At 35.7% G+C, this 26,945-nt stretch overlaps 1 protein-coding gene and 1 pseudogene across 2 annotated transcripts in view; both read left to right on the top strand.

Moving 5' to 3' along the window:
• Window positions 1-763: 763 nt before the first annotated feature.
• Window positions 764-1,165, top strand: LOC149847876 (secreted RxLR effector protein 161 pseudogene; annotated as a pseudogene).
• Window positions 1,166-2,653: 1,488 nt separating this feature from the next.
• Window positions 2,654-26,945, top strand: part of LOC149847877 (uncharacterized) — a 46,630-nt gene continuing 22,338 nt past the window's right edge. For both annotated transcript variants that reach the window (XM_090006614.1, XM_090006687.1), the window contains exons 1-4: window positions 2,654-3,092; window positions 7,461-7,560; window positions 7,661-7,835; window positions 22,282-22,344. In XM_090006614.1, the coding sequence (XP_089862740.1) occupies window positions 2,743-3,092; window positions 7,461-7,560; window positions 7,661-7,835; window positions 22,282-22,344 (688 nt within the window). In that variant the 5' untranslated portion in view covers window positions 2,654-2,742. The remainder of the gene's footprint in view (window positions 3,093-7,460; window positions 7,561-7,660; window positions 7,836-22,281; window positions 22,345-26,945) is intronic.

The raw sequence follows: 26,945 nt of genomic DNA on the forward strand, positions 1-26,945 counted from the left end.
AGGAGTCAAGCCCGAAGGGTGCAAGCGGGTCTTCAAGACCAAAAGAGACTCTAAAGGCAATATCAAAAAATATAAGGCAAGGCTGGTTACTAACGATTTCACTCAAATGGAGGGCATTGACTACAATGCAATATTTTCTCTTGTCTCAACTAAGGAGTCAATGAGGATTATTTTTGCCATAGTAGCTCATTTTGATCTAGAGTTACACCAAATGGATGTAAAAACAACTTTCCTAAATGGTGAATTAAGTGAAGAGGTATAAATGAAACAACCTCTAGGTTTCTATAAAGATAAGTCAGACAGTTTGGTTTACAAGTTGAAAAAGTTTATATATGAACTTAAACAGGCCTCCTGTTAATCGTATATGAAGTTCACCAAAGTCATTTTGACCTTTGGATTCACTAAAAACATCGTTGATCAATGTGTATACCTCAAGATAAGTGAGAGTAAGTTCATAATTCTGGTACTTTATGTGGATGACATCTTACTTTCAATCAATAATAAGAATATGCTGTCAGAAACCAAACAATTTCTATCATTCCATTTTGAAATAAAAGACCTGGAAGAGACTGCCTATGTTCTCGGCATTAAGATCCATCGAGACAGGTCTAAAGGTATACTATGTATCTCTCAGAAAACTTATATTAATAAAGTTTTCAAAAGATATGGGATGGAGCATTGTGCCCCTACTACGACACCCATATTAAAAGGGGATAAATTGAGCCTTAAAGACTGCCCATAGACTGAAGAAGAAAAGGGATAGATGACCATGATACCATATGCATCAGTGGTCGGTAGCTTGCAGTACGCTCATACATGCACTCACTTTGACATATCATTTGCAATCAGGGTTCTTGGTAGATTTCAGTCGAATCCTGGTCTAGCTCACTGGAAGGTTGCTAAGAAAGTCATGTGCTATCTGCAAGGGACAAATGACTATGTGTTAACCTATAGAAATACGCACCAGCTTGAGGTTATCGGCTATTCAGATGCAGATCTGAGAGGTTGTCCTGACAATAGAAAGTCTATCACAGGATACATATTTTTGCTAGCCGGTGGTGTGATTTCTTGGAGGAGTGGGAAGCAGTCCACTACTGCTGTCCACACCATGGAGGCTGAGTTCATAGCTCTATTCGAGACAACTTCACAGGCCATTTGGTTGTGAAACTTCATCTCAAGACTTCAGGTGGTTGAATCCATTGGGAGACCACTGAAAGTATTTTGTGATAATAAAGTTGTTGTATGCTTCTCCAATAACAATAAAAGTACTACGTCTTGTAAGCATATGAAGTTGAAGTATTTTGTTGCAAAGGAGATGACATAGAATCTTTTGGTGTATATTGATAACATAGGGACTAAGAAAATGGTAGTTGATCCTCTTACTATGGGTTTGTCCCCGAGATTATATGTCGAACATGTTAAGATGATGAGTTTGTTTAAAACCCTATAATCATGTACATTGATTTTTATGTGATCATATTTTGGTAATAAAGACATGATTCTCTATTTCTTTCTTTTGTTGGTTATGCATCAAGTTTGCTCATAATGTTTAAGAGTTTAGCATAATAATATATTTGGATAAATAAAGTGGACTTAAGACCTATCCATATAAACTTTCACATACTCGAGTCAAGTGAAAGAATGTTGGAAAATAATATATCCCTTCGTATGTGCCTCTTCCCATGCATCATACTTTTTGGTATGATGCATTATGACCCTTCGAAGGTATCCCTTAGATACCTATATATATCACATGATGGGTAATGGTGTTGTAAGTGAAATTTGAAGGCTTACCGAGACCAATCCCTGCTCACCCACTGCTTGAAGGCCTTTACTCATCAAAAGGAGCAGTTCGGTTGAGGAGATCGTCCGTGTCTCTCACATCAGCGTCATGGCAGTGACAGGTATGTGGCCCTATCCTCTAACTTTTTATATATGCTGACATTTCTTGAGATTTTTCCAAAAACTCAAAAAATTCATAATATATTGCATTTTTATCACTCATATTAGCACGATAAAAAATGCCATTGTGATCTTCTTGTATTACTTAAAATTTTCTTATATTATTATATATGCAAACGTTTCTTGAGATTTTTCCATAAAAAACAAACCTCTTTTAAAAATTTGGAAAGATTTCCCCCAGCCAAGATTTTCCCTAGTACTAGATTTCTGACATTAATTCAGATAACACAGGAGGTTCAATGTAATCACAGAAATATCAATCCGTTGTTCTATACAACAACAACAACAACAACAACTACTACAACTACAACTTCATCCCAAAACAATTGGGGTCGGCGATATGAACCAAAAAAGAAAATCATTCTGGGTCTTTCACCTAAATCCTTCTCCTCCAATCATTTCTATCCAATGCCATGTCCTCGGTGAGGTTAAAAGCATTCGTATCCTTTCCTATTATCTCTATCCATGTCTTCCTAGGCCTACCCCCGACCTCTTTTAACTAATATATTTTCCCATTTCGCCGTCCTCTAACTGGAGCATCAATCCGTTGTTATATAAATATCTTATAATCTAGGTGGCTATCTGAGAAATTATCATTTAAACTCCGAAAGAGAACGCCGGGGGTCGGATTCCCAAATCCAGAACGGGAAAAATCGACCTCCTTAAGAATCCGCTCCTTCCTCACTCTAACTTCCCTTCTCTGCCTTTCTCATTTACAAGCAAAAGAGAGAGCAAAGCAAAAGGCAAAGGAAAACGAAGGAGAAAAGGAAAGGTGGGAAAATGGTTTCCGACGCGCAGCTCATCGAGCGCCTGAGGGAGTTCCTGACGACGGCCGACCTGTCGACGACGACGACGGCCATTGTGCGGAAGAAGCTGGAGGAGGAGTTCCAGGTGGACCTGACGGAGAAGAAGGCGTTCATCAGGGAGCAGGTCGACCTCTACCTCCAGAGCCAGCAGGAGAACGAGAGGGACGACGAGGAAGACGGCGGCGACGGCGACGGAGGCGCCGCTGGTCCCGGGTCGAAGGAGGAGGAGGAAGACGATGGCGATGAGGAGGAGGAAGAAGACGAAGACGATGACGATGACGATGATGGAGAGAAAGAGGCCGCGGGAGGGAGTCGGAGAAAACCGTGAGAGTCGTTACCGTTGCTTTTTTCGGTTTTTCTTCTCTGCTCTGCTCATTTCATTTCTTTTTTTTTCTTTTTCGCTTGGATTCGTCTCGGTATTTGATGAATTGATAGTCTTTTGGTTTCTTTTTCCGAAAATCATGATAATTTTTTCGTGGATGAATGAAGTTTTTGCTCTTAATTTTAGTCTAGATTAATAGGGTCTCCTTTAACTTCCTTTTTTCAGTTTTCTTTTTCTTTTCCCGCGATTGTTGGAGTTCAATTCTTGCATTCTTTGTGCAATTGATCAATGCTTATATTCTCAGACCTCCACATTTCAGCTTTGCACCATATTCCTGTGCCAATGCATGCTTTACCTTATCGGTTAAAGTAACCAACCGAGAACGCAATGATTGAGCAATCTCGGCGCTGAGTTTTTCTGTTGGCGTAGCTTGATAGATAAGAACATGCATTTGTCTATCGGATGTGGTAATTGGATCTTTACTTGCTGGTTGCTAGAAGGCACCTTTTGTGTTCATTGTAGGGCTGAGACAGGCGATTGACTCGTTACCTTGGTTGCGTTTAATGGGGTTTTGTTTTAGTTTTCTTATGCCGGCATGCTTGGATGGATCTTTCATAAACAACCGTCATTCACCTCTCTCTCATTCAGTATCTTAGAGGTTTTCCTTATGCATGTGCTACTGCAGCACAGTATGTTTCCATTGAGTTAAATTTTCGGTGTGATGTTATGTTCTGGATTGTGGTATGCTTTGTTTCCACTGATAAGATTGAGCATACTTGTGAAAGGCATATTGTGCTGCATGAAAGGTGGACGTCTGTGAATATAATTGGTTTCTCTAAGTTGAGTACATAACAGTGCTTGTTGAAATCGAACAAGGAATTAGATGTTAGATGCCAATGCATATTGTTCTCTATCATGAACATATATAATTCAACTTCTATGTGGTTGGTCGTTACACAAGCCTAGCACACTATCTAAAGAATCCTTAGATGGAAAAATTATATGCATGGAAATTAGCTTTATTTGTTTTTAAAATTTTTTCAACAAATATTTGGGTTGTGGAATAAGAACACTTTTTGATTGGTGTAATGTGTGTTTTAATGTTGCATCACCTTGCAATGTTCTTGATCATGGAAGGTTGTAGTGGTAATAGATAAGTCAGTTGTGTTCCCTAAAAAAAAAGGACAAGTCATTTGTGGCATCATTTCTCTTGAGTGAGTCATCTTGATTGCATGTTACTGAAGAAAACATACATCTACCAAAGAATCATCACATCTCTCTCTCTCTCTCTCTCTCTCTCTCTCTCTCTCTTTTGAGTGGGTGGAAACGTTTAGAACCTTTTTGAGTTGAAGTATCTAACAAACACTTATCAAATGGGCTGAGAATCAAGCTTGTTTCTTCCTTATTCTTCTAAATGAATATCCATCTGTCCAAAAACTGGAAGTAAGACATTGTAGCTATATTATACGGCAACTTTTGAAAGGAATACATGTGTGCATTTATTCTTAGAAAACAATTAGTAAGTTGGCATTGGGATAGCTGTTTTCCAACTGCTGTCTTTTTCAGAAATGACTAGATGACCTTTTGAAGGTGGCATCTATATATTCATGGGGTGGACAAGGTATTCAGCTGAGTGGGAATACCTTTTTTGGTAAAGGTTTAGGGAGAAACTGATAATAAAGAGGAAGTGCATATGGAAATAAATAAAAGATGCAATATGAAAGCAGGACACATTTCAATGGCGTCTCTGCATCCATCTATGACAGAAGCACCTCCAACTTCTAACTATCAGTTAAAGAGGCAGACTTTGGTGCATTGATATGCAATTGCTTCATCATCTTATAGTCACATAGAACACCTGTCTCCAGTGTGACAAATATCAGTGATATTTTGAAAATATCATGCAAAAGATGTGATATTTTAGTTCATGAACAGAAAGATATTGTTATGTTTCGTAAGATGTAAAATCACTATTTTATCATAATATTATGTTTTTTCATGAAAAGGGTGATTCTATTTTTATGTGTTATTTTTATTTATTAAATTATATATATTTTGCTGACATTCTGCCAATAAAAACACGAAACATATGAAAATTTCAATTTCTCACAAGAATTTGGTAACCGTTATTCTGCCATTCTAAGTGCTTGTCACTATGCCTGCCTCTTCTTAATGGAAAGCCTATTTCTCTTGCAAACCATGGCTAAGTCTAGCTAAAGTCATGGAAAATCCTTCAATGACTTCCCTGTAGCTAAATGCTTCTCCATGTGATTGTTATTCACCTTTGTATGATATGGCACTCAGTGACAGTAGTCATCTTGGAAAAGGAGGGATAGCACATTTTGGATTGGAGGAATTTCTGTGCAACTTGGCCTTGTCTGAGCTACTCTCTGCTGCACATTGATCATGGATTGATTCTTCAAGATTCATCCTTCCTATGTATTGCTACCCCCCCAGGCTAGGGCTGGTAAACAAACTGAGCAGCTCATGACTTGGCTTGGTTCGGCTCATCACAAACTCGTTCGTGATTGGTTCATATAGCTAGTGACTTGAGCCATGAGCAACTCATTTGGCTTAAATGAGTCAATCCTGAACACAAGATGTTCGGCTCGGCTCAAGGAGCTCGTATAGACAAGAATATATATTTTAAGTGTAATATATAAAAAGAAGAATGTGTAAACTATATACAAAGAAAAGGATGCATGGAAAATACATACACAAAATATGAACTACTAAGTGTAATATATAAAATATATATCTTAAGTGTAATATATATATATATATATATATATATATATATATATATATTTCATGTATAAATAACACGGAATTGTTTTACACAAGCTAGCTCGTGTTCAACTCGTCTCATTCAGAGATGAGCTCGGTTCTGTTAAACATGAACATGACCCAAATCACGAGCTCAATCTACTGGTAAAGCCGAGCCTGAACATGCCCTGTTCTGTTCGTTCGGCTTGTTTACCAGCCCTACCCTAGTCTGGGGATTGGATGCTACCTTCACTCCATACCTTGGTTACTGGTTTCTTTACTTTTCGCTGTGGCAGCACCACAATTTGGCCTTCCACATGTACCAGTCTTTTTTGGTTCAAATGATTCTACCTAGCTCATATTTTTTGGGCCTTGGCAAGCCACAAAGTGCAATGAGCAACCGTGCTCGTCATCCTCCATAACAACCCTGTAATGACCCCATGAACAATTACTTGAAAAATTCTTGATGTTTTCTTGTAAGAGAAAACACAAATATTAAAAACGAAAAGAATTTGTTGTTGGAGAGGTTCTGAATTTGGATCTATGCTGGGATCTAATAGTTACCCTGGGTTGGTAGGTTTGTATCAAATGCATGGGTCTGATTAGCGATAAAATGAAACCTGACTCAGGCATATTGCACATTGGTTGAGGTCAAAGTGGAGCAATCTCCCAGTCAGGTTGCAAGGAATTCAATCTTTAGTTCAGTCTTTTACCACACAATTCTATAATACCATAAGTCTGGTTGCAAAGTTAAGTTTTAGGCTTTCCTTGCCAACCATTATCTGCTCAAGTTTGGCACAATGACAAGCATCAATTTGGATTCAAGTGTGTTCAGGAACAAATTGCAGCTTTGCTTTATCTTTGGGAACGTGGAAGAAAGTTCTCATAAATATAGCTACAAAGCCAATTATTCAGTGAACTGTTTTCTCATTTTTGATATATTTTCATATAGTTATATTATATTATCTGTGTCTATGATTGTTGTACTCTTTTTGTTGACCTTTAAAAGGTTTTAGCACTTTGAAGGAATGTTAGCGTCTATGTCACAGGGACACTCCATTTTTCCCTCCGTACCCGTGTCGACACACATCGACACCTGGACACACCATTTTACCCTCTGTACATACAAGTTTGTATTCAATTTATAATTTATAATTATTTTTTCAGTTTATAACTTTATATCTTCAGTATATAATATATATTTTAGATATAGCATAATATTTATATTATATTCAGTTTATTTTGAATTTATGTTGTATTTATGTGATATATATATATTAAATATCACATAAATTCAAAAAATGTGGGTATGGAGACACGTATATATATATATATATACGTGTCTCCATACCCACATTTTTTGGAATTGCTGTATCGTACCCACACCCGTACCCGTACCCGTACCCAGGTGACATAGGTTAGCGTCATGATTGTCCTAAAAGTATCAAATTAAGCATATCAGATATGGTGGAGAGTGAGAGCCTTGGAGTTCCATAAAGTTACGAAACTTTCTTTATGATTATGTTCATCAGTAATGTATGCTTTCAATTTTTTTTGTGGAGCAAAGTTTTAAGTGCTTTTGTTCATTTTTAAAATCTTATCAGAGATAAGAAGAAAGCAGGAGGTGGTGGATTTACCAAATTATGTGGCCTTTCTCCAGAACTTCAAAAAATTCTTGGTGTTTCCAAGCTACCTCGAACAAAGGTTGCAAGACCATCGCCAAAGTATCTTCCTGATTATCAGATTTATAAATAAGAAGTTAATGACTAATTTTCTTTCTGTTCTTTTTTCACTTTTTTTACAGGTTGTTCAACAACTCTGGGTTTATATTCGTGAGAATGATTTGCAAGATCCAGAAAATAGGCGAAATATAAGATGTGATAAAACGTTGCACACCATATTTAATGCTGATTCAGTCAACATGTTTCAAATGAACAAACTTTTGTCAAAGCATATTTTTCCATTGTCTCCAGGAGGAGGTAACTTTTTTTGTAGTATGAGTTTTTAATCTGAAGTCCTAGCCTGCTATCATATTGTTACAACTGTTTGTTAGCTACAATGGTGATTTATGAATATTGCAACTATTATTAATTGAATTCTGTTAATCTGGTCAGCTTTTTATTTTACATTTCTTGTAATTGTTTACTTGTAACTATTTTAAGTCAGTTTTATGGAACTAATGCAGGCAATCTCTTTTACAATCTTGTTGGTGAAATAGTACACCTTGGTAAAACGTGAAGCATGGAAGTCATGAAGGTGACACAGTGGAAATTCCCATGATCTGCGTGTAGTTGCACTAATTAAAACAAATTCTGGCCCAATAGTGGATAGCTCTCTTTTGGAGAATAATGTATGCAACACCATATTCAACCTTGGAAAAATGAAATTGTCACTTCTTGTAGCGATCATGACCTATGTGGTAAACAGGCCTTCAAGCGTAAAGTGATTCTAAGGTGGAAGGACTTGGTATTTGGTATCTGCAGTTTGTGATGAAATCATTTATAGCTAATTGATCATATAATCATCTATATAAAAGGGTAGATTTGGAATACTGATTATGAAGTTATATATCTTCTATCATATTAGGAGTCTTCTGCAAAATGTACTATTGCGTGACTATATACATGGTTATCATGTGGGACTTTGGCCTATAGATTTCCTGGAGCACCAAGCACAGTTAGGGTTTAAGAGGTAATCTTGACTATCTATTACTCAGATTTATTGAAGTGTTATGCAGCTATAGAGATGCACCCTCTGGCCTATTCTAATGGCATTGGAGTGTATCTATCTACTTAAAGGTACTTGACTAAAGCATGGACTAAGGATGTTACTTTATGGAAGAAGGGTAGAAGTGGTGACTTTTCAATACCCTCTGCTGAAAGTGGAACAACTGCCCACCAAAGATAGTTGATCGTGGGGTCCTCTCTTGCATACACACATTCTTATGGAGTATGCTTACATAAGCGACTTGCATTGAGTAATCACCAAAAAGAGAGACACATCTTGCAGGCAATGCAATTATTGAAGTAGATAGATTGAAATATAGGACCTTATTCAGGTTGTGGAACCTTTAGGTTTTATTTATTTTCTTTGCTGTTATCTCTTTAGACAAGTAATAGTGTCTCAAGTCTGAAACAAGGTTGTGGTTAATGTTGAGACTTATGTAAAACAGTGTATTACTAGTCTTGTGCTACCCCCTCTCCTTTTGTATTCCTTTGTATATTATTTCATTGTTAGGGGTAGTTTATGTTAAAATATGTGTACTCGTACACATATATGTATGTTGAAATATAATCCTTAAATGTACATATATATATTTATATATATATATATATATATAAAGATACGTATACATATATATATATATGTATACGTATCTCTATTTATATATATATATAAATATATATATTTTCTCTTCCTAAAATACCCTCAAGGGTATTCTTGTAATTTGTCATTTTACGCATATTCCAATTGGAATATGCATTGTAATATTTCTTTTATTTTCTGTTTTTTATTTTTGTTTTTCATATTCGTACCATATTGGGGGCCTCCCAATAGAGACGTTGGGAGCCCCCAACGGTCACAAATGTGACCGTTGGGGGCTCTCCAACGTCTCCTTTGGGAGCCCCCAAGGTGGTCCCTTTTTGTGCTTATAAATAGGGGCTTTCCCCTTTGTATTCTTCACTCCAATAAGGTGCTTTTGCTCCATGTAATGGGTGTTACACCCTTATTTTCTTCAATGATATTAACTTATGCCTTATAGGCATTTTTGCCCCTTTGTGGGTTTATGTGTTAGCACATTATGTGCTTGTGTTTTCCCTTTAGTGGGTATATTCGCACTTCATGTGCATGTGTATTGGTTCATTATTGAACCCAATATATTCAAAACCGCTTCTTTACATGGTATCAGAGCAAGGTTACGATGGGGTTGTCTCTTGGTGCAACGGAAAGCGTGGTGCTCAAGAAATGGTGAAGTATTCATTGTTCCTCTTCTTTTTAAAGTTTTCGGTATGTATCTCTTTTCTTAACATATTATGCATTATGAAACTATTTTTCTTGCACATTTAGTGTTTTTGATAGTTGAATCATTTCCTTTCACATTTCACGTGTTCGTATATTTTAAAATATCTCCTTTTAAATTTGGTAAATTTGTTTATTATAATTCTTGGTTATATATTTATCGATTCCTCATCACATATAATAGTAATTTATGTTTTGCAAATTTTTTTTTCAATTATGTGAGATTTATGATTTTTTCATAAGAATTTCGTGATTAACCTATAAGTTAACTTTTTATATAATTTTTTGCTAAATTAATGATCTTTGCTTAAAAACTCTTGTGTATGGTTTTTAGTGCATTTTTTTGTGATAACTTATATAATTCTTGTATAAGTTAATGATCTTTGCTAAATTTTTGATATAATTCTTGTATGAGAATTTCTCACATCTAAATCTTTGTAGTTTACTTTTTTATGAACCCTAAGTAGTTCTTGTTAATGATAAATATTTATGAACTCCTAAAAGTCTCTCAATGGTTTTGGTTTATTTAAAGAATTTTGAAAAATTATTTGTGATAAATATGTTGTATGAACCATTGTGTTCATTAGGAAAGATCTTTTAAAAATCTTCTCACACTATATAGAATGCATAGTGTATCTATTGCTTCCTTTGGTATAAAAGATTTCATTAATTTTTTATTTTTCTTCTAATGATGCAACTTTATAAACATGTTTGTTTGTATTTTTCGCATAAGGTTTCAAAACCTCTTGATTGTATCTCTAAGGATGCCTACATTGGCCATAATATGATCTTCTTTGTCTTAAATTGCATTTATCAAGCATATAATTGCATAATTAAAGCTTGAGAGACTCAAGCATTTGTTCCTTTTTATGAAATACATGCATTATTGCATGTTTGCCTTTATTACACTTTTTGCGTATTTTGTTCAAGTGGTTGTAAGAGTGTCTTCGTACACTTCTTTTATAAAATATTTATGCTTATATGCGTATTGTCTATTCATAGACATTTTCACATGGTACTCTCTTTTCAATAAAGAGATGTTTTTATTGCCTTCTTTAGGGCTTGTGTTTGTTTTTATCCCTTAATGGACTTGTAAGATTGTTTCTTTTATCATTATAAATGCTTCCGCAATATCTTGGTACATGTCCTAAATTTGCACATTTAAGATTATTGCTATTTTACATCTTGGTATACATATAATTACAAATTATAAAGGCTTGATTTGTTTCTTGGATTATTCCAATTCCTTTCTCACACATGACCTAGCTTAAATATTTCATGTTGTGTTTATTAAGTCTTTTTATAATGATCATGATTGAACATAATTTCGTATATATGCAACATTATTGTTATATGACATATTGTTGTGATTAATTATGTTGGACCTTTGAGTCAGCCCTCTTTGTAAAATCACATATTTGGAAAATGTTTTCCCTAAGAGTTCATTGCTCTTTTATGACATTTATCTTCTATCCATCACAAGGTATATGATGCATCAATCATTTTTTATGGCCCTATTGTTATATTAGAGATAATTGTTAAGGTGAGTTATGGGCACCTTGTGTTATGTCATTTTAGATTGTCCACTTGCCATATTATAGATGGTGGTTGAGGTGAGTTATGGGCACCTTGGGACTCTAGAATGATTTGGTATATGATCTCTAATTATGAGTGTGTCACTCGTTTGATTTTGGCCATTGATCTTATGGATGCTCTTATTTATATATGTGATGAAAATATGGTGTTTTGAAACCTTAAATGTTTTAAGGTATATTAAAATCAAGGTTTTAGGGATTATTGCCCAACCTTTTATTGTTTATGAAACTTATGAGTGCATTTGCACATTTGTGATTTCGTGCTTTTGTGCTTTTGTGCACAAGTGTTTTTGGTGTGCGTATGTTCACACATTTATTCTCAAGAATATTGTTCTATCGGTTGTAGTATCTTGTTGAAGATACTTTTACATAGTTTATTCCAAAATATGGGTATTCTTTTTTGAAAAATATTGTTCTATTGATTCAAAGTTTTATTTATATGTTTGTCATCACAAGTTTTATTGCCTCAAAAGTCTTCTCCTTTTATAACTCATATCTAAGTGTTATTATATGTAGACAAGGCACGTTGATTCACACCATGGTGTGTGATTTTAGTCCATGTTGACATTTGTGTCCTTGTTCTAGTCGCTGAGATGTATGCTCATGGTTGGCTTCTTTCACTCAATTCAAGTGCCATTTTATGTAGACAAGAGATGTATTGTGTTTTTAGCCCATGGTTGGCTTGATACTCTTGTTCTAGTAGCTGAACATACTTGGTCTTGAGTGTATTTTTACGTAGACAACAGATGCTTTTGATCCATGTTGGCGTGTATTCTCTTGTTCTTATCGTTGATGCACTCATTTCAAATATTATTACATGTGGACAAGAGGTTCTTTTGCACACCTTTGTGTGTGTCATTTGGCCTTTAATAACATTATATTTATATTCTTGATCTAGTAGCTTATACACTTGATTTATGGGGTTTGGAGGACTAATGAGGTAGTTGCTTGTAGTGGATGAACTATTGTTGAAAGTTATGAAATTACATTCATTTTTTGCTTTCTTTTTACAAGTGAATTATATCTTTGATATGCATATTTTAAAATCAAATCAATATTCTGGCATTTAATCTATATATTAAGTGTTTATGGTTTTTTGGCCACTTTTTGATATGCAAAATGAGTTTTTTTGTCATTTGAGTGAGATTTTCCTAAAAGTGTGAGGTTCTCTACTCAAATAACACTCATTATTTTGCCTCTTAAATGGATTTAAAATCTTTTTGAAATCTTGTGCTTCATACACTCTTTTTATGCTCTTGAAGCATTTCCCTCTTGAAATCGCTTTCAAAGGAATTGCTAAAATCAATAACCCTTGTCTTTGTATATGTTTGGAGCATGTTCATTAATGTTTCTTTTAAGTGTTGATTCATTTCATGAGAGTATATGCATATGCTCATTTTGACCTTTTAGGCCCTCATTCAATGAAGTTTATATAACTTATGCCTCTTCGTAGGCTTCTTGTGGTGTCTCTTAGTGGACCATTGTGTTATTCCCATTATGGGGTTGTATTTGTCTAATGTTGGACCTTATGAATGCGTTATACATTTTTGCAATTTGTTTTCGCCCACTATTTAACATGATATATTATTTTGAAACCTTGGTTTTCTAAATTTTCTTTTTATGCTAAAGTAATTATCTTATCCTGTGCTTCAAATTTCTATGCATAAGTTATAATTTTGCACCTTGTTAGGAATGTTCCATTTGATTAAAGTGCAAAGATATTTTTTACTTGTTCTTTGTTGTTATTCTACAGGATCTTGGAGATAGGATAAAAAGAAGTACCCTAGATGGATCGAGAAATGTGTTCACCATTAGAAGGCAATTGGAGGAAGGCATTTTCAAGTTTCAATAGCATCCTTACCAAAGCTTCTTGGAGTCTTGCCCTTTTTTCAATCTTTTCTTTTCCCCGCAAAGATTGAGGGGGGGTGTTAAAATATGTGTACTCGTACACATATATGTATGTTGAAATATAATCCTTAAATGTACATATATATATTTATATATATACATATAAAGATACATATACATATATATATATATATATATTTTCTCTTCCTAAAATACCCTCAAGGGTATTCTTGTAATTTGTCATTTAACGCATATTCCAATTGGAATATGCATTGTAATATTTTTTTTTATTTTTTATTTTTTTATTTTTGTTTTTCGTATTCGCCCCATATTGGGGGCCTCCCAATAGAGACGTTGGGAGCCCCCAACGGTCACAAATGTGACCGTTGGGGGCTCTCCAACGTCTCCTTTGGGAGCCCCCAAGGTGGTCCCTTTTTGTGCTTATAAATAGGGGCTTTCCCCTTTGTATTCTTCACTCCAATAAAGAGCTTTTGCTCCATGTAATGGTTGTTACACCCTTATTTTCTTCAATGATATTAACTTATGCCTTATAGGCATTTTTGCCCCTTTGTGGGTTTATGTGTTAGCACATTATGTGCTTGTGTTTTCCCTTTAGTGGGTATATTCGCACTTCATGTGCATGTGTATTGGTTCATTATTGAACCCAATATATTCAAAGCCGCTTCTTTACAGTTTAGTCATGTATATTTTATTGTTTTGTTTTTGCCTTGTAACATAGTGAGAGTAGACCAAGGTTGACAGACTAGGAAGTGGAAGCCAGAAGCGATGCATTTTAAAGTGTATAAGAAACAAAGAACGAGAAATAAAAAAAAGAAATATGAGAATTAAATGAGAATAAAAATGAAACACAAATAAAACTAAAATAAAAGTGACTAATATTAAATTTCATGATTTTTTATTGTAATAATTAAATTTTGCAAAAGCCCCTGCCAACCAATCAGACATAGGCTGTAGGGGGTGTCGCCCTTGCCGGCCTGCCGACTGAACAAAAGGAGAGGAGAGAAAACAGGAGGAGCGTACCTGGAAGTCGCTGGCGTTGGCATCGTCGGAGGGAACAAAGGCAGTCGTCGTCGGCGGCGGCGGAGGAGGGGGTCTCCGGCGACGGTCGTGGATGTCTAAGGTGGTCGGCTTCGGCGGTGAGGTCCAATGAGAGAGGGGGAGCGGCGATGGTCGACGCGTGGGGGAGGGGCTCATCGACTGTCCCTCCCCCTGCGTGTTTTATTTATAAAATATGCAGGCGGTGGGCAGTGAGTCGGTGCCCGACTGCCTCTCCTTTTGGATCCGGGTTGGGTCTAAATCTGGATCCGACCCGGGTCCAACAACAAATTTTTTTTCTCGAGGGTTTATAAAGTTTCTTATGCCACAGTTCCAACTCAATTTTTTGAATATTATAACAAAAAGCATTCTTCGGCATTTCCAAAAAATTCATGTAATAGAGTCATTCTCTATGGCCTTCCCCAATCAGCTTGCCTGACTGGCGATCCTATACCCAACAACCATGAGAAGAAAATGAATAATTACACCCATAGTCAGAAATTTGAGATATAGATAAAAGATTTAAATTCAATTTGGGAACATATCTAATTTCTGGAATAGAATTTTTCTTTGCTTTATAAATTTTTTCAAAATTTTCTATTCCTTCTATTTCAAGAGAAGTCCCATCGGCTATAAAGACCTTTGACACACTTGTTTTGTTTTTAACACATTCGGATAAACTTTGATTATTTGGGGTCATATGAAAAGATGCACCAGAGTCAAGGAGCCAAGAAATTTTACCTGGATCGGAAAAAGATGAGGCTGCTGCGCCGATTGAAGCTTCAGATGAAGAAGAGGCACTTTTGATGAGAGGCTGAAGAATCTTCATTAGTTGGGCCATGGAAGCTGGTGCATCTTGATCTTTGGGCTCCGATCTAGCAATTGCAACTCTTTTCTCTCTCAGCTCTTTAAGTTTGGGACATTGTGGCCTGTAGTGTCTCAGTTTATGACAATGATGACAAATAACTTTCTTCTTGTCATAGTCACCATTTTGACGATTAAAGTGAGGAGGTCTATAAGATCGAACATGATTCCCTGGTCTAGACACTAGAATAGAATCATCTTCAGTTTTAGAAGAACCTTTCCGGAGACGATTTTCTTCCATTGTTAATTCTTCAATAGTTTCAACAATAGAAGAAATTTTTCCCCGGCGAAGGAGGGTCGATTTAGTGGTTTCAAATTCTGCCCTCAATCCAGTTATAAACTGGTAAAAATGTTCAACATCGAGTTGTTTCTGATGAAGCTCGATGTCTTCGGCACAATGCCACTTTGGTTCTAAAAGGGAAAGTTCTTCCCAAAGTTCGGTCAAACCATTGTAATATTCACGAATTGTTTTGTCTCCTTGGGTCATCATTCAAACTTTTTCCTTGAGATTGCACACGTGTGCAATATCTTTAAGGGAATACATATTTTAAAGGTATTCCCATGCCTTATCAGCATGATCAAACTTGGCAAGACTTGATCATTTTTTAATGTCAATGCTATTGATAAGCCATGCCATTATCTTCGCATGAGATATTCTCCACTCTTTCCATTTTTTCTCGTAAGAGGCTAGAGCCTTGATTTTCTCTTCTTCCGATAGAGGAATCTCTTTATCTCCCTTCTTTTTGGTAAGAGATAGCTTAGGTTTCGAATCGGAACCATCCACAATCCCCCATAGGCCTTTTCCCCATATATGGTGCTTCATGATTGAAGCCTATGTTACATAGTTTGTATCACTCAATTTCATAGGCATGATGGTGACTTTATCATTGTCATCCATCGATTACAAGGAGAGAGAAAGGATAGGGATAGAAAAGAAACAAGAAGAGAAGTGAGAAAAAGAAAGAGATACAATACAACAAGATGTGGAATCTTTCCCAACGAAGTGATAGAACACTTCTTTTCAAGTGACGAACACTTTTGCAAACAGACACGAAAACCGAGGCAGCTTTTCTTCAAGGTCTAATACTTTCGCGGCTCTGATACCATGAAATGAGATGATGATCTTCCAAACACGAACTGAGATTCAAAATGATGTCTTAACAAGACATTTAAGCATAACCCTTAAGAAGGGTATAAAAGGAAACCAAAAGAAATAAAAATATTCTTTTATTGAACAAGGAGAAAGCAATGCTTAAGAAGCATTTTACATACATTACAAGAGGGGTTGTACCCCTATATATACACAATATGAGAGAGGGAGAGAATGAGGGACTCAACAGAGTCGTTGGATTCAGTCCCAGAGTTATCGGAAGCGCCTAGGCGCATGGGGGAAGCGTGAAACGTCGCGCTTCCAAAACGTGCAGGGAAGCGCACTTTCCCCTCGCTTCCCCATTTTTTTTATTTTTTTTATTTATTTTTATTTTTTTGTAATTTTATTTTTTCGCTTACCCCTCACTTCCGGTTCGCTTCCTAGGTCGCTTCCGAGACGGTTCATAATTTTCTTCTAAGACATCCCACGCTTCCCACTTCCTAAAATTTTGAAAGTGCCTCGCTTCCCCCTCCCGCTTCCCGTATCGCTTCCCTCTCCCGCTTCCTCGACTGGTAACTCTGCTCAGTCCAACGACTCTATTGCTAGTCAAGTCTTAACTAAGAATTGACTAGTTATGTCATTCTAGTTCAAATTGAACTAGATGACAAAATACAAAAAACAGAAAAAGAAAAAATATTATATATATATATATATAATAATATTATTATATATATGTTTACAAGTTTACATTTTAACAACTATGGTTCTGATATCAAGCATGATTGAAATGGCTTGGTGGTACTAATGGCTTGAACATAATGTTTCATGCTCTATGAAGCTATGCTCATGATTGTGTATTCCATGACCATCTAAGTACACAAGAAGACAACTTCTTAGTGTCATATGCCAGATTGAAATTGCAGATCTATTTCATAATTGTGTTTTGAATTTTTTGTTGTTTTTTTCCTCTGAAATGTGTTGGCTGACTGGTTTTCACAATATTCCTTCATATTTCTTGCTTTATCTAGTTCTCTTCTCTCTTGAAAGAAAAAGTCATGCCTAGATGCCTCCCTAGGCAAAACAACACACACACACACATCAGTCTCCAATCAACGCTTAGGTGCCAAGCACACTACTAGAAAACTACATGATGAAGAGGCAATATTGCTTAGCCGTTAGTAATATAGGCAGAAATCATGGTCCTCAGGCCTAACTCCAAAATTAATAAGTGTCGGCCAATGTTCAAGTGCTCACACCGACTCAATTGGGATGTATCTATTGACAAGTCTATAGGGTTATTGGCTCCATGACTTTTTGTTTTTCTTTTGGTATTTTCCATCCTCTTGTGGATAAATCCAAAATTTATTTAGAGTTAAAAGTGCTCGCAGTTCAAATCTGAAAATTTGAGTTGCTTTCTTTTTATATGTATATATTTTTATTCTTTCTGGTTTTAAAATGCCAATTTAGGGATCTAGAGTATGCTAAAAAACTGAACCTAGGTTTGTAGAATGTGCTGCCCAATGTCTATTGCAAAATGGCTGGTGAACAAGTTGGAACCTTTATTTCCCAGCTACTCCTTGACCATAACAAGAAACTATTGTTACTTCCCTCACATTCGTAGTTTTTTAGTAAAAACTCAAGATCAATTACAGTAGTGACTTGTTTGGATGTATTTATGCTTATTAGTTATAATCATAAATAGAAAAATGTTTACAAATATTTACAAAGTCACTAGAAAAATCAGCTGAGAGTTCTTGCACCAGTAGCATGGGCCTGCCTATTTTATCCCACTTTTTTAGATAAATGGGTGCATCCAAGCAACTTCTTACAAGATGCACAAAATTTTGGAATCATTGTGAGAGTATTTTGCTTAGATACCCAAAGCTTCCTGTCAAGTTCCAAAAGAAGACACAGGATAGTCTTCACTTTGAAAGAGTTTGATTAATAAATCTAGGTTAGGATAAGTTTGTCATTAGTTAAATGAATAAACCTAAGATGTGAATAAAAATGTTTACCATATGGATGAACTAGCTTAGTATGACCATATGGATGAACTATGTCACAGGGATTCGGCTAGCAGGGTGCCGCACCCGCGTCGACGCGACTCGACGCGGGTGCGGCACCGGGTGCGGTCAACCCGATCCTGGGTGCGTTGACCGCACCCAGGATCATTTTGGTCCATTTTTGTTTGGATTTTAAAAAAATAAAAAATTTAACCTACGAAATGGGCTGCAGAATTTAAAAAAAAAATTCTGGATAGATGCTTGCTGCTGCCCCTCTTGTTTTATAAAGGGGCACTTGTGTCCACAACATCTGACGAGCTTTGTTGGCATCTCATGCTATTCTTGCCTCCAAACAATTAATTCACAGCGTTGGAAAACATACTGTTAACTTGGAAATGATGATCCACTATGTCACATGGGTGCGAGTGAGGGTGCAGGTGCGGGGATTCGGCACTTCCAAAAAACCCGGGTGCGGGGGTGCGGCAGGGGCAAAAATGTAAAATATATATATATATATATATATATATATATATATATATATATATATATATATATATATATATATATATATATATAAAGGGGGTCGGGGGTTTCCTTTCTGCTGACAGCTGCTGTCAGCAGCTGACAGACAACAGTTGACAACTGCTGCCTGTCAGCAGATTTTTTTTTTTAAAAAATTCGCAGCCCTGACAGACAGCTGCCCATGGACCTAAATGATCCTGGGTGCGGTCAACGCACCCAGGATCGGGTTGACCGCACCCGGTGCCGCACCTGCATCCGCACCCGCGTCGAGTCGCGTCGACGCGGGTGCGGCACCCTGCTAGCCGAATCCCTGTGACATAGATGATCCATCTTCAAAAATTAAAACCAAAATTCAAGAGCCTTTTGAAGTCTTTTTTATGCTTCAACCAACCAAATCCTTTTTCGTCAAGGATTTTCTCTCTCCATAATAAATGATAATGATGGTGGTAGAGTAGAACCTTGGTGGCTATTAGTATTCACTTTTCTCCTGACGAGGTGCTTTAGCCGTAGCCTTGTGTAGACCTCTCTTTTCCACATGTCAAATCCAATAAATTTCTTTTAGCTGTCATCTGTGTGCAACTGTATATAAAATGAAATTTGAAGAACCCTAGGCAGTGGTGTCGTAGGCCTCGTGAAGACTCTCTCTCCAACAAACCACGTCAAACCTTTCACTTATTTTTTTTTCGTGAAGACCAAGGAGTTTCAGACATGATTGAATCATGACAGTCAGCAGAACGCAGCAGGCTGGGTCGATCAGATTGCCAATCCTTTCGGTTCATCAATTTTGTCCCGTTGAGCTAAAGTACACAACAAGCAGAACGTGGGTAACAAGTTTTCACCCCGACCCCCTTTTTTCTCTCTCTCTCTCTATATATATATATATATATTTGTATTTTACATTTTTGCCCCTGCCGCACCCCCGCACCCGGGTTTTTTGGAAGTGCCGAATCCCCGCACCCGCTCCCGCACCCATGTGACATAGTGGATGAACTATTTCATTTCCCAATTGAATATGACTTTACTTTCTGTCATTGTTTTTGCTTTGTAGAGAATAAGCAACAAAAGTGGCAGATCTTGGAGCATATTTGTAGACTTGTCTGTACCCGGGAGACTTGGTATCGAGTTGTCTTCGTGAAACAATGAGTTGTTTCATAGTTGACCACGAAGTCTTCCAAGTGATGCCAAAACGAGAAGTTTTCTTGTCATCAAGTCTTCTAAATGATGTATATTATGATTCTTCTTTTGAATTAAGCGGTCTGTCAGCTACTTAGGAGCTATGGTAGATATGTATGATTGGTTGGAGAGACAGATGCAACCTGTTTGAAGCATTTAGGTGTTGTCTCTGCTTACTGTTAATGAGTTCACCGTCTTCTGCAACACAACATATTTCTTCTGGGATTCCTTGCATTGCGTTAATGCTATCAACGTATTAAATGATTTTATAAATTGTGATCTTAGTTGTCAAAGGTGCTAGGCTGAGCCTAGGCGGTGAGCCCCTAAAAGGATTAGGCGGGGCCTAGGCGGTACCCCAAATAAAAAATTAAAAAAATACACAAAATATTTTAACAAACTGCTAAAATTAATAACAAACATGTTTGCAACATAAAATCATTCAACAATAAGCAATAGACAAAACATAACATGTCGTCGAACATTGTAAAGAAATTATATTAAATAATCTGCTAAAAAAATAAAGAATAAATAAACAAACCATACGACTAACAACGTGAATGAACAATATACAAAAAATAAAATCATGTATACAAAAGAATTAACAAGTCAACAATAGACATAATATAAACAATAGACAAATGAGAAGAAAGTGTCGTACTTGGAATGGACCCGCTAGCACTCGCAGAAGAAGGCCCTTCCATTATTGTTCTAAAGAATTTAAACAAAAAGAACATGTAAATTTGCTAAATTAAAAGGAGTAAGCGACAAATAACATAAGCTCATATATTAATCTATATGCTGAAATACAGTAATAGTACATATAATATATATGCTGCAGTACATAATACGCTGAAATACATATATATTCAATTACCCAAAACGTATCAGTATAATCAGCAAAATATGAATTCAGCCTTTCACAGAAACACACATTGACACATATATATATATATAATATTACATAATAAGTAATACTAAACATGCTTTTGGGATTTTATAGGAAAAATCATAGAAACAAATAAAAATTCAGAAAGTAATAACTATGCACATATCAACAAAATTAACATGCTTTCGGACTGTAAAAGACAAAGAAAATCAACAAAATTAACTATGCATGCTTTCACAGAAAAATAAAAATTCAACTAATAAAAATTCAGATTATATTGCAGAATATACATAATTACATATATATAACTGTATGTAGATATATATTCAATTACTCATAATGTATGAGTATAATCAGCAAAATATAACTTCAACATTTCACAAAAAATCACAGAAGCACAGTTAATACACACACACACACATATATATATATATATAATATTACATAATAAGTAATACTAAACATGCTTTTGGATTTTTATAGAAAAATTCACGTAAACAAATAAAAATTCAGAAAGTAATAACTATGCATTTATCAACAAAATTAACATGATGTTATAGAAAAACAGAAAGAAGAAAAAAAAAAGGAAAAGGGAAGGAAAAACAGAAAGAAGAAAAAAAAAGAAAAAAAGAAAATAGAAGAGAAAAAAAGGGGGAGAAAAGAAGAAGAAAACCAGAGAGAGAGAGAGAGAGAGAGAGAGAGAGAGAGAGAGAGAGAGAGAGAGAGAGAGAGAGAGGCACACCGTACCTCCTCCTCTTCTTCTTCTTGCCGCAAAAAAAAGAGAGAATGAGAACGAGAGAAAGAGTTATTAAAGAGAGTGAAAACGAAGAAGAGGAGGAGCATGTTGTACCTCATCCTCCTCCTCCTCTTCTTTTTCTTCTTGCAAAAACCGAGAGAGGAGAGAGGGAGAGTGTGTGAAAAGGGGGGGAAAGGGGGCAATTAGGCCCCCCTTTTTCCCTTTTATACGACCCATATGGGTCAACAAAAAAAAAGACCTATTTAGGATTACACCTAGTTGGTCCCAGCCTAGGCGCCGCCTAGTCACTAAATTAGGTTCCCACCGCCCAAGCCTAGTCACCCAGGTGATGGGGCTTCGCCTAGGCGCCACTTTTGACAACTAAGATTGTACTTATGTGAACCATTGGGATTAGCATTGAAACTGTTGTTTACTTGTTGAACTAAAGTGATATGTTTTGTTTTACTATTTTATTGCCACATGTATTTCTTGCATTTGGAATGTTAAAATTGTTGTATACCGGTTGAATTAAAATAAATACAATGTTCCTTTTCTTTTTGCACTATTTTATTCCCACATGGTGGTATTACCTGCATTTAGAAGATTTATTAGTGTTTCCTGTGTTTTTACAGGTAATAAGGAGTTGGCAACAAACAAAAAGCCTCTGAAAATGGAGAAATCTATGAAAGAAAAAAGTAAGTCCTCTTGCACCTATTACTTGAGGTAAAATTTGTGTTGATGGAAAGAAGAAAGACAATGATGACTGAAAAAACAAAAACAGAAAGATAATAACAAAACAGAACCTTTGTTCTGATTTACATGTGATCGTGAAGTCTATTAATATCGGTTATAAAAGTAATATTGTATAATGCTTTATTTTATTTTACTTGTGGAACAGTTACACTTTGTCCCTTTCTATTGAGAGTGATTGAGGCCATAACCAGGCTTCTGCCTTGCTCTGTCCTCTCCTACTGGTGTTGGTGCCAGATTTACATGGTATCAAAGTTGTATTTTCACTTTGACAATTTTGGCTAAAGCTTAAATATCTAGTATTCTCTACCTTATCTCTTCAGCTCTTCTTCTTTGTGCCTCTTCTATTCATTTTTCTTCATCAGTTTATTCTCTCCTAATATCTCTTTTTGATATTTTCTTTCATTTTTCATGCAGTCACCAGTATCGTTCTCAGCAATTTCTCAGCAAGGGTATTACTGGAAGTCTTTTTTTCAAAAGTCTTTTTTTCTCAAGAAGATCTCCGAATTTTGAAAAAATAAAAGTATAAGAATAATAAAAGAAATAAGAAATAAAGGTTTTGTATTAATTTTTCTTGCTAAAATATAAGGAAAGAAGTAGAGAAGTTCTTAAAATACAAAGGAAACAAAAAAAGTAAAACATAGGCTTAAAATATAGAAAAATAGGAATATTTTTCAAAATGCTCGGGAAAATATCAAGATATATATATTTTTGGTGATATTTTGCCGATAATTTCAGCTTATGATGAAAAACAGATAACATCGTGATGTTCTCAAAATATTGGCGATATCAGTGGCTATGGTCAAAGTTGGGTGTGCTCTTCATGTTAAACAAGGTAATCTAGATCCACAAGATCCACATGTCTTGAGTCTTGATCCAGATTGACAAGAGGAAGGTCCTCACATTAAGGAAGGTTTGCACGTTATGGAAGGTCCACATGTTATAAAGAGTCTCATCTTGTATGTTATGAAGAGTCTCATCTTGTCTAATTTAGCAAGAGTTGTATCCGGAAAGGAAGACTGGAAGAATTACTATGAGATTAGGAAACCATGCAAAGTTGGGAAACCTCCCTTATTTCTTGGAACAAGATAATATAAATATACACCTCTCTCTCTCTTGGAAAATCGTTGAGAGAGTTAACCGTGGGTGTAGGCTTAGCCCCGCCGAACCACGTAAAATCGTGTGCCATTCTTTTTGTGATATTGCTTGATCAGATCTGATCCAATGTTAGATCCATATTGTTTTCATGGTATCAAATCCATGATCGTTTGAGCCTAGAAGTCGTCCCTAGCTATCATATTCAGTCAGAGTGCAAGACCGATTGGAGTTGTTGGTTGAGTATTGTCGGACAAGGCGAATTTAAAAGTCGGTTGTCAGTTGATGTGGAATCGTGAGGTAAGCTTGTTGGTTCTAAATTCGTTCTTGCATTAAGTGAGTAGGGGTCGGTTAAGAGGTTTGTTGATCCCTGTTGTGTTGGTGCGTGTGATTTTGGTCAGAATGAGTTCTTCTCTTGTTCCTAATGCCGCGATTCAGTGGAACACCTTTTTGAGCTTGGTCTCGATAAAACTTGATCTTAATAATTACCTATTGTGGCTATCACAAATTGAATCTATGATGATCAACCATGATTTAATTAAATTTGTTGATGGTGAAAGGAAATGAGTTCCTCCGACAATATTCACTAAATCACTAAAAGTGGACACTCAAAAGAGTTTCACCAAAATACCAAAAGGAACACACAAAGAACCACAAACGGGTTCACTCACAAACGCCCACTAAAGGGCAAAAAAACAAGGAATAAAAATAATATATTTATTATTCTCAACCCATGAAAGAACAATGCATTTGAGAGGGGGTTTCACCCCTATTTATACATACACAAGAGTCTCTAAGCGAGACTTTGGGAGAGGTTCCAACGGCTCCAATAGAGCCGTTGGGCTCTCTCTCCAATGTCTCTACATTGAAAATAACAAAAACAGTAAAAAGAAAAAGGTAAAAAAGAAACTAACCTAGTTAATATTTACTAGTTAGATACTAACCTAACACACACACACACACATATATATATATATATATATATATATATATATATATATACATTTGCATTTTTAACACTCCCCCTCAAAGTTACAGTTGAATAACTGAAAGTTTGTCTAAGAGAAAGTGAAATCTAGGAGCAGTGAGAGGTTTGGTAAAGTCCCCCAATTGATATTTTGAAGTAACGTAAGGAAGATTAATAGTGCTATGTAGGTATTCTTCTCATACATAGTAGCAGTCTATCTCAATGTGTTTGGTTCATTCGTGAAAGGTCCGATTGCTGGCAATGTAGATGCAAACTTTTGTTGTCACAACATAGTCATGATGCTCTTGTACTTTGAACGCCCATGTCCGCCAGCAATCTCCTTAGCCAGACCACCTCCGTATAACTCGATATTCTGCTTCAGTTGAAGAGAGATAAACTTTCTACTTCTTCTTGCACCTTCATAAAATCAATGCGTCACATAAAAGCATACAAAAACTAGTGGTTAAGTGTCGGTTATTTGGATCACATCCCCAGTGTTGTCAGCATCATTATAACAAAGTAAATCTAAGGAGGAAGAAGCTGGCAAGAAAAGTTCTCAAAAAATAGAATTTTTGATATATATAATAATACGCAAGATTGGTCCCATATGAACAATGGTGGAAGCATGCTGAAACTGGCTGACTGTGTGAATTGCATGTGCAACACCCGACCTTGTAATTGAGAGATGCAACAATGCCCCAATAAGTTGTCTGTAAGTTGTTGGGTTTTCGAGTAATTCCCTATCATCAATCTTCATTTTAACATTAACAACTTCATGAGTGTTAACCTTTTTCTCATCTGAGATACCAGATGTGACAACAATATCTAGAGCAAATTTAGATTAAGTCAACAAATAATCTCTAGAAGAATAAACTTTTATACCAAGAAAGTATTTTTAAAACTCTAAATCAATCATTTCAAAATGTATTTTGAAAAGCCCTTTAATGTGTTCAACTCCTTGTTTATCACTTTCTATGATGATCATATCATTCACGTAGAGAAGAAGAATAATATTACTTGCATCAAAAATCTTAACAAACAAAGTTGTGTCAGTCAGATAAGATTGAAATACATAAAGCATAACTTGACTAAACATGTCATACAAAGCCTTTGGTACTTGTTTAAGACCATATAGGGTTTTATCTAAACGCAAAGCATTTCCTTTATGAATAACTATACCAGGCAGTGTTTCTATATACACTTATTCAATCAAATTTCTATTAAGAAATGCATTCTTAACATCCAATTGATATATAAGTCATTTCTTTAAAGAGGCAGGAGCTATTAAGGTCCTAACCTATGTCATATGGGTGCGGGTACGGGTGCGACACGGGTGCAACACAATTTCAAAATTTTTGGACACGGGGACTCAGCTATATATATATTTTAAATATATATATATATATATATAATTATATCTATAACAATAAATTAATAATAAGATTGTAAATTTTAAAGCAAAAATAAAAAAGTAATTCTATTGAAGTAACAACACAAACTTACCAAATATAACACATAAAAAGCTTGTGAGTATGATCACAATAAAACTTATCATAAATCTGCCTCATCGTCTGAATTAGAGGGAAGAACAAGATCGAGGTAGTCCATGTTGAGAGTATGCAAATCACGTTCTCCTTCCAAGTTAAAATCTTCTGGATTTACATCCCAATACTTGGATGGTCCACAACTGCATCAAATATGACTAACTTAGTATCTAACTTCAAACTTTGAATACAAATATTTAAATACGAACTTTAAATACAAAAGAAAAAAAAAGTACTTATACTCATCTTTGGTGCGACGATAAATTAATCGTAGATTAGAGTGAACATAAACCAAATCCTCTGCTCTTTTACTAGTGAGTTTGTTTCTTTTAATGCTGTGAATTTGAGCATATGTATTCCAATTTCTTTCACAACACGATGATGTAGCAGGTTGGGATAACTTTATTGCAAGACGTTGCAGATTTTGGTGTCTCTGATCCATATGTTTCCCACCAATTAAGGAGATCTTCCTCGTCCCTTGCCACGAGTTTTGCTAAAGAATCAAAACTCCCAGTAGAGAACTTTTCAAAATCACTATTTATAACCTTAAACATGTGAAGATCATTAAAAAGTCTTCCCAAACATATCATTCTATTCTTTAATATCTCAGGATCTTCATTTGGAGAAACACGACCAACACCTGCTGTCAACCATTTTTTTGCATAATATTTTGGATTGAGAGAGTGTGCCATGCAATGTAAATGTGTATTGCTTTTATCCCATCTTCTCACTAAAACTGAATGTACACGATTGTAAAATTCTGAATCATCAAGTGCAACATCTTTCTTCTTTTGTTTAAAAATAATACATTGAACTTTTTTTCAACATTTCTCAAATAGGCTCTGTAAATTCAACAAAATATGTAATTTTATTTCACAAAAAATCATCACAGATGCATTTTTTGATAGCTTGAGCCTTAACATCATCTTCAGTATGATAA

This window comes from Nuphar pumila, chromosome 1 (assembly GCF_984573655.1).
Source record: "Nuphar pumila chromosome 1, dmNupPumi1.hap1.1, whole genome shotgun sequence".
NCBI classification, from domain to species: domain Eukaryota; kingdom Viridiplantae; phylum Streptophyta; class Magnoliopsida; order Nymphaeales; family Nymphaeaceae; genus Nuphar; species Nuphar pumila.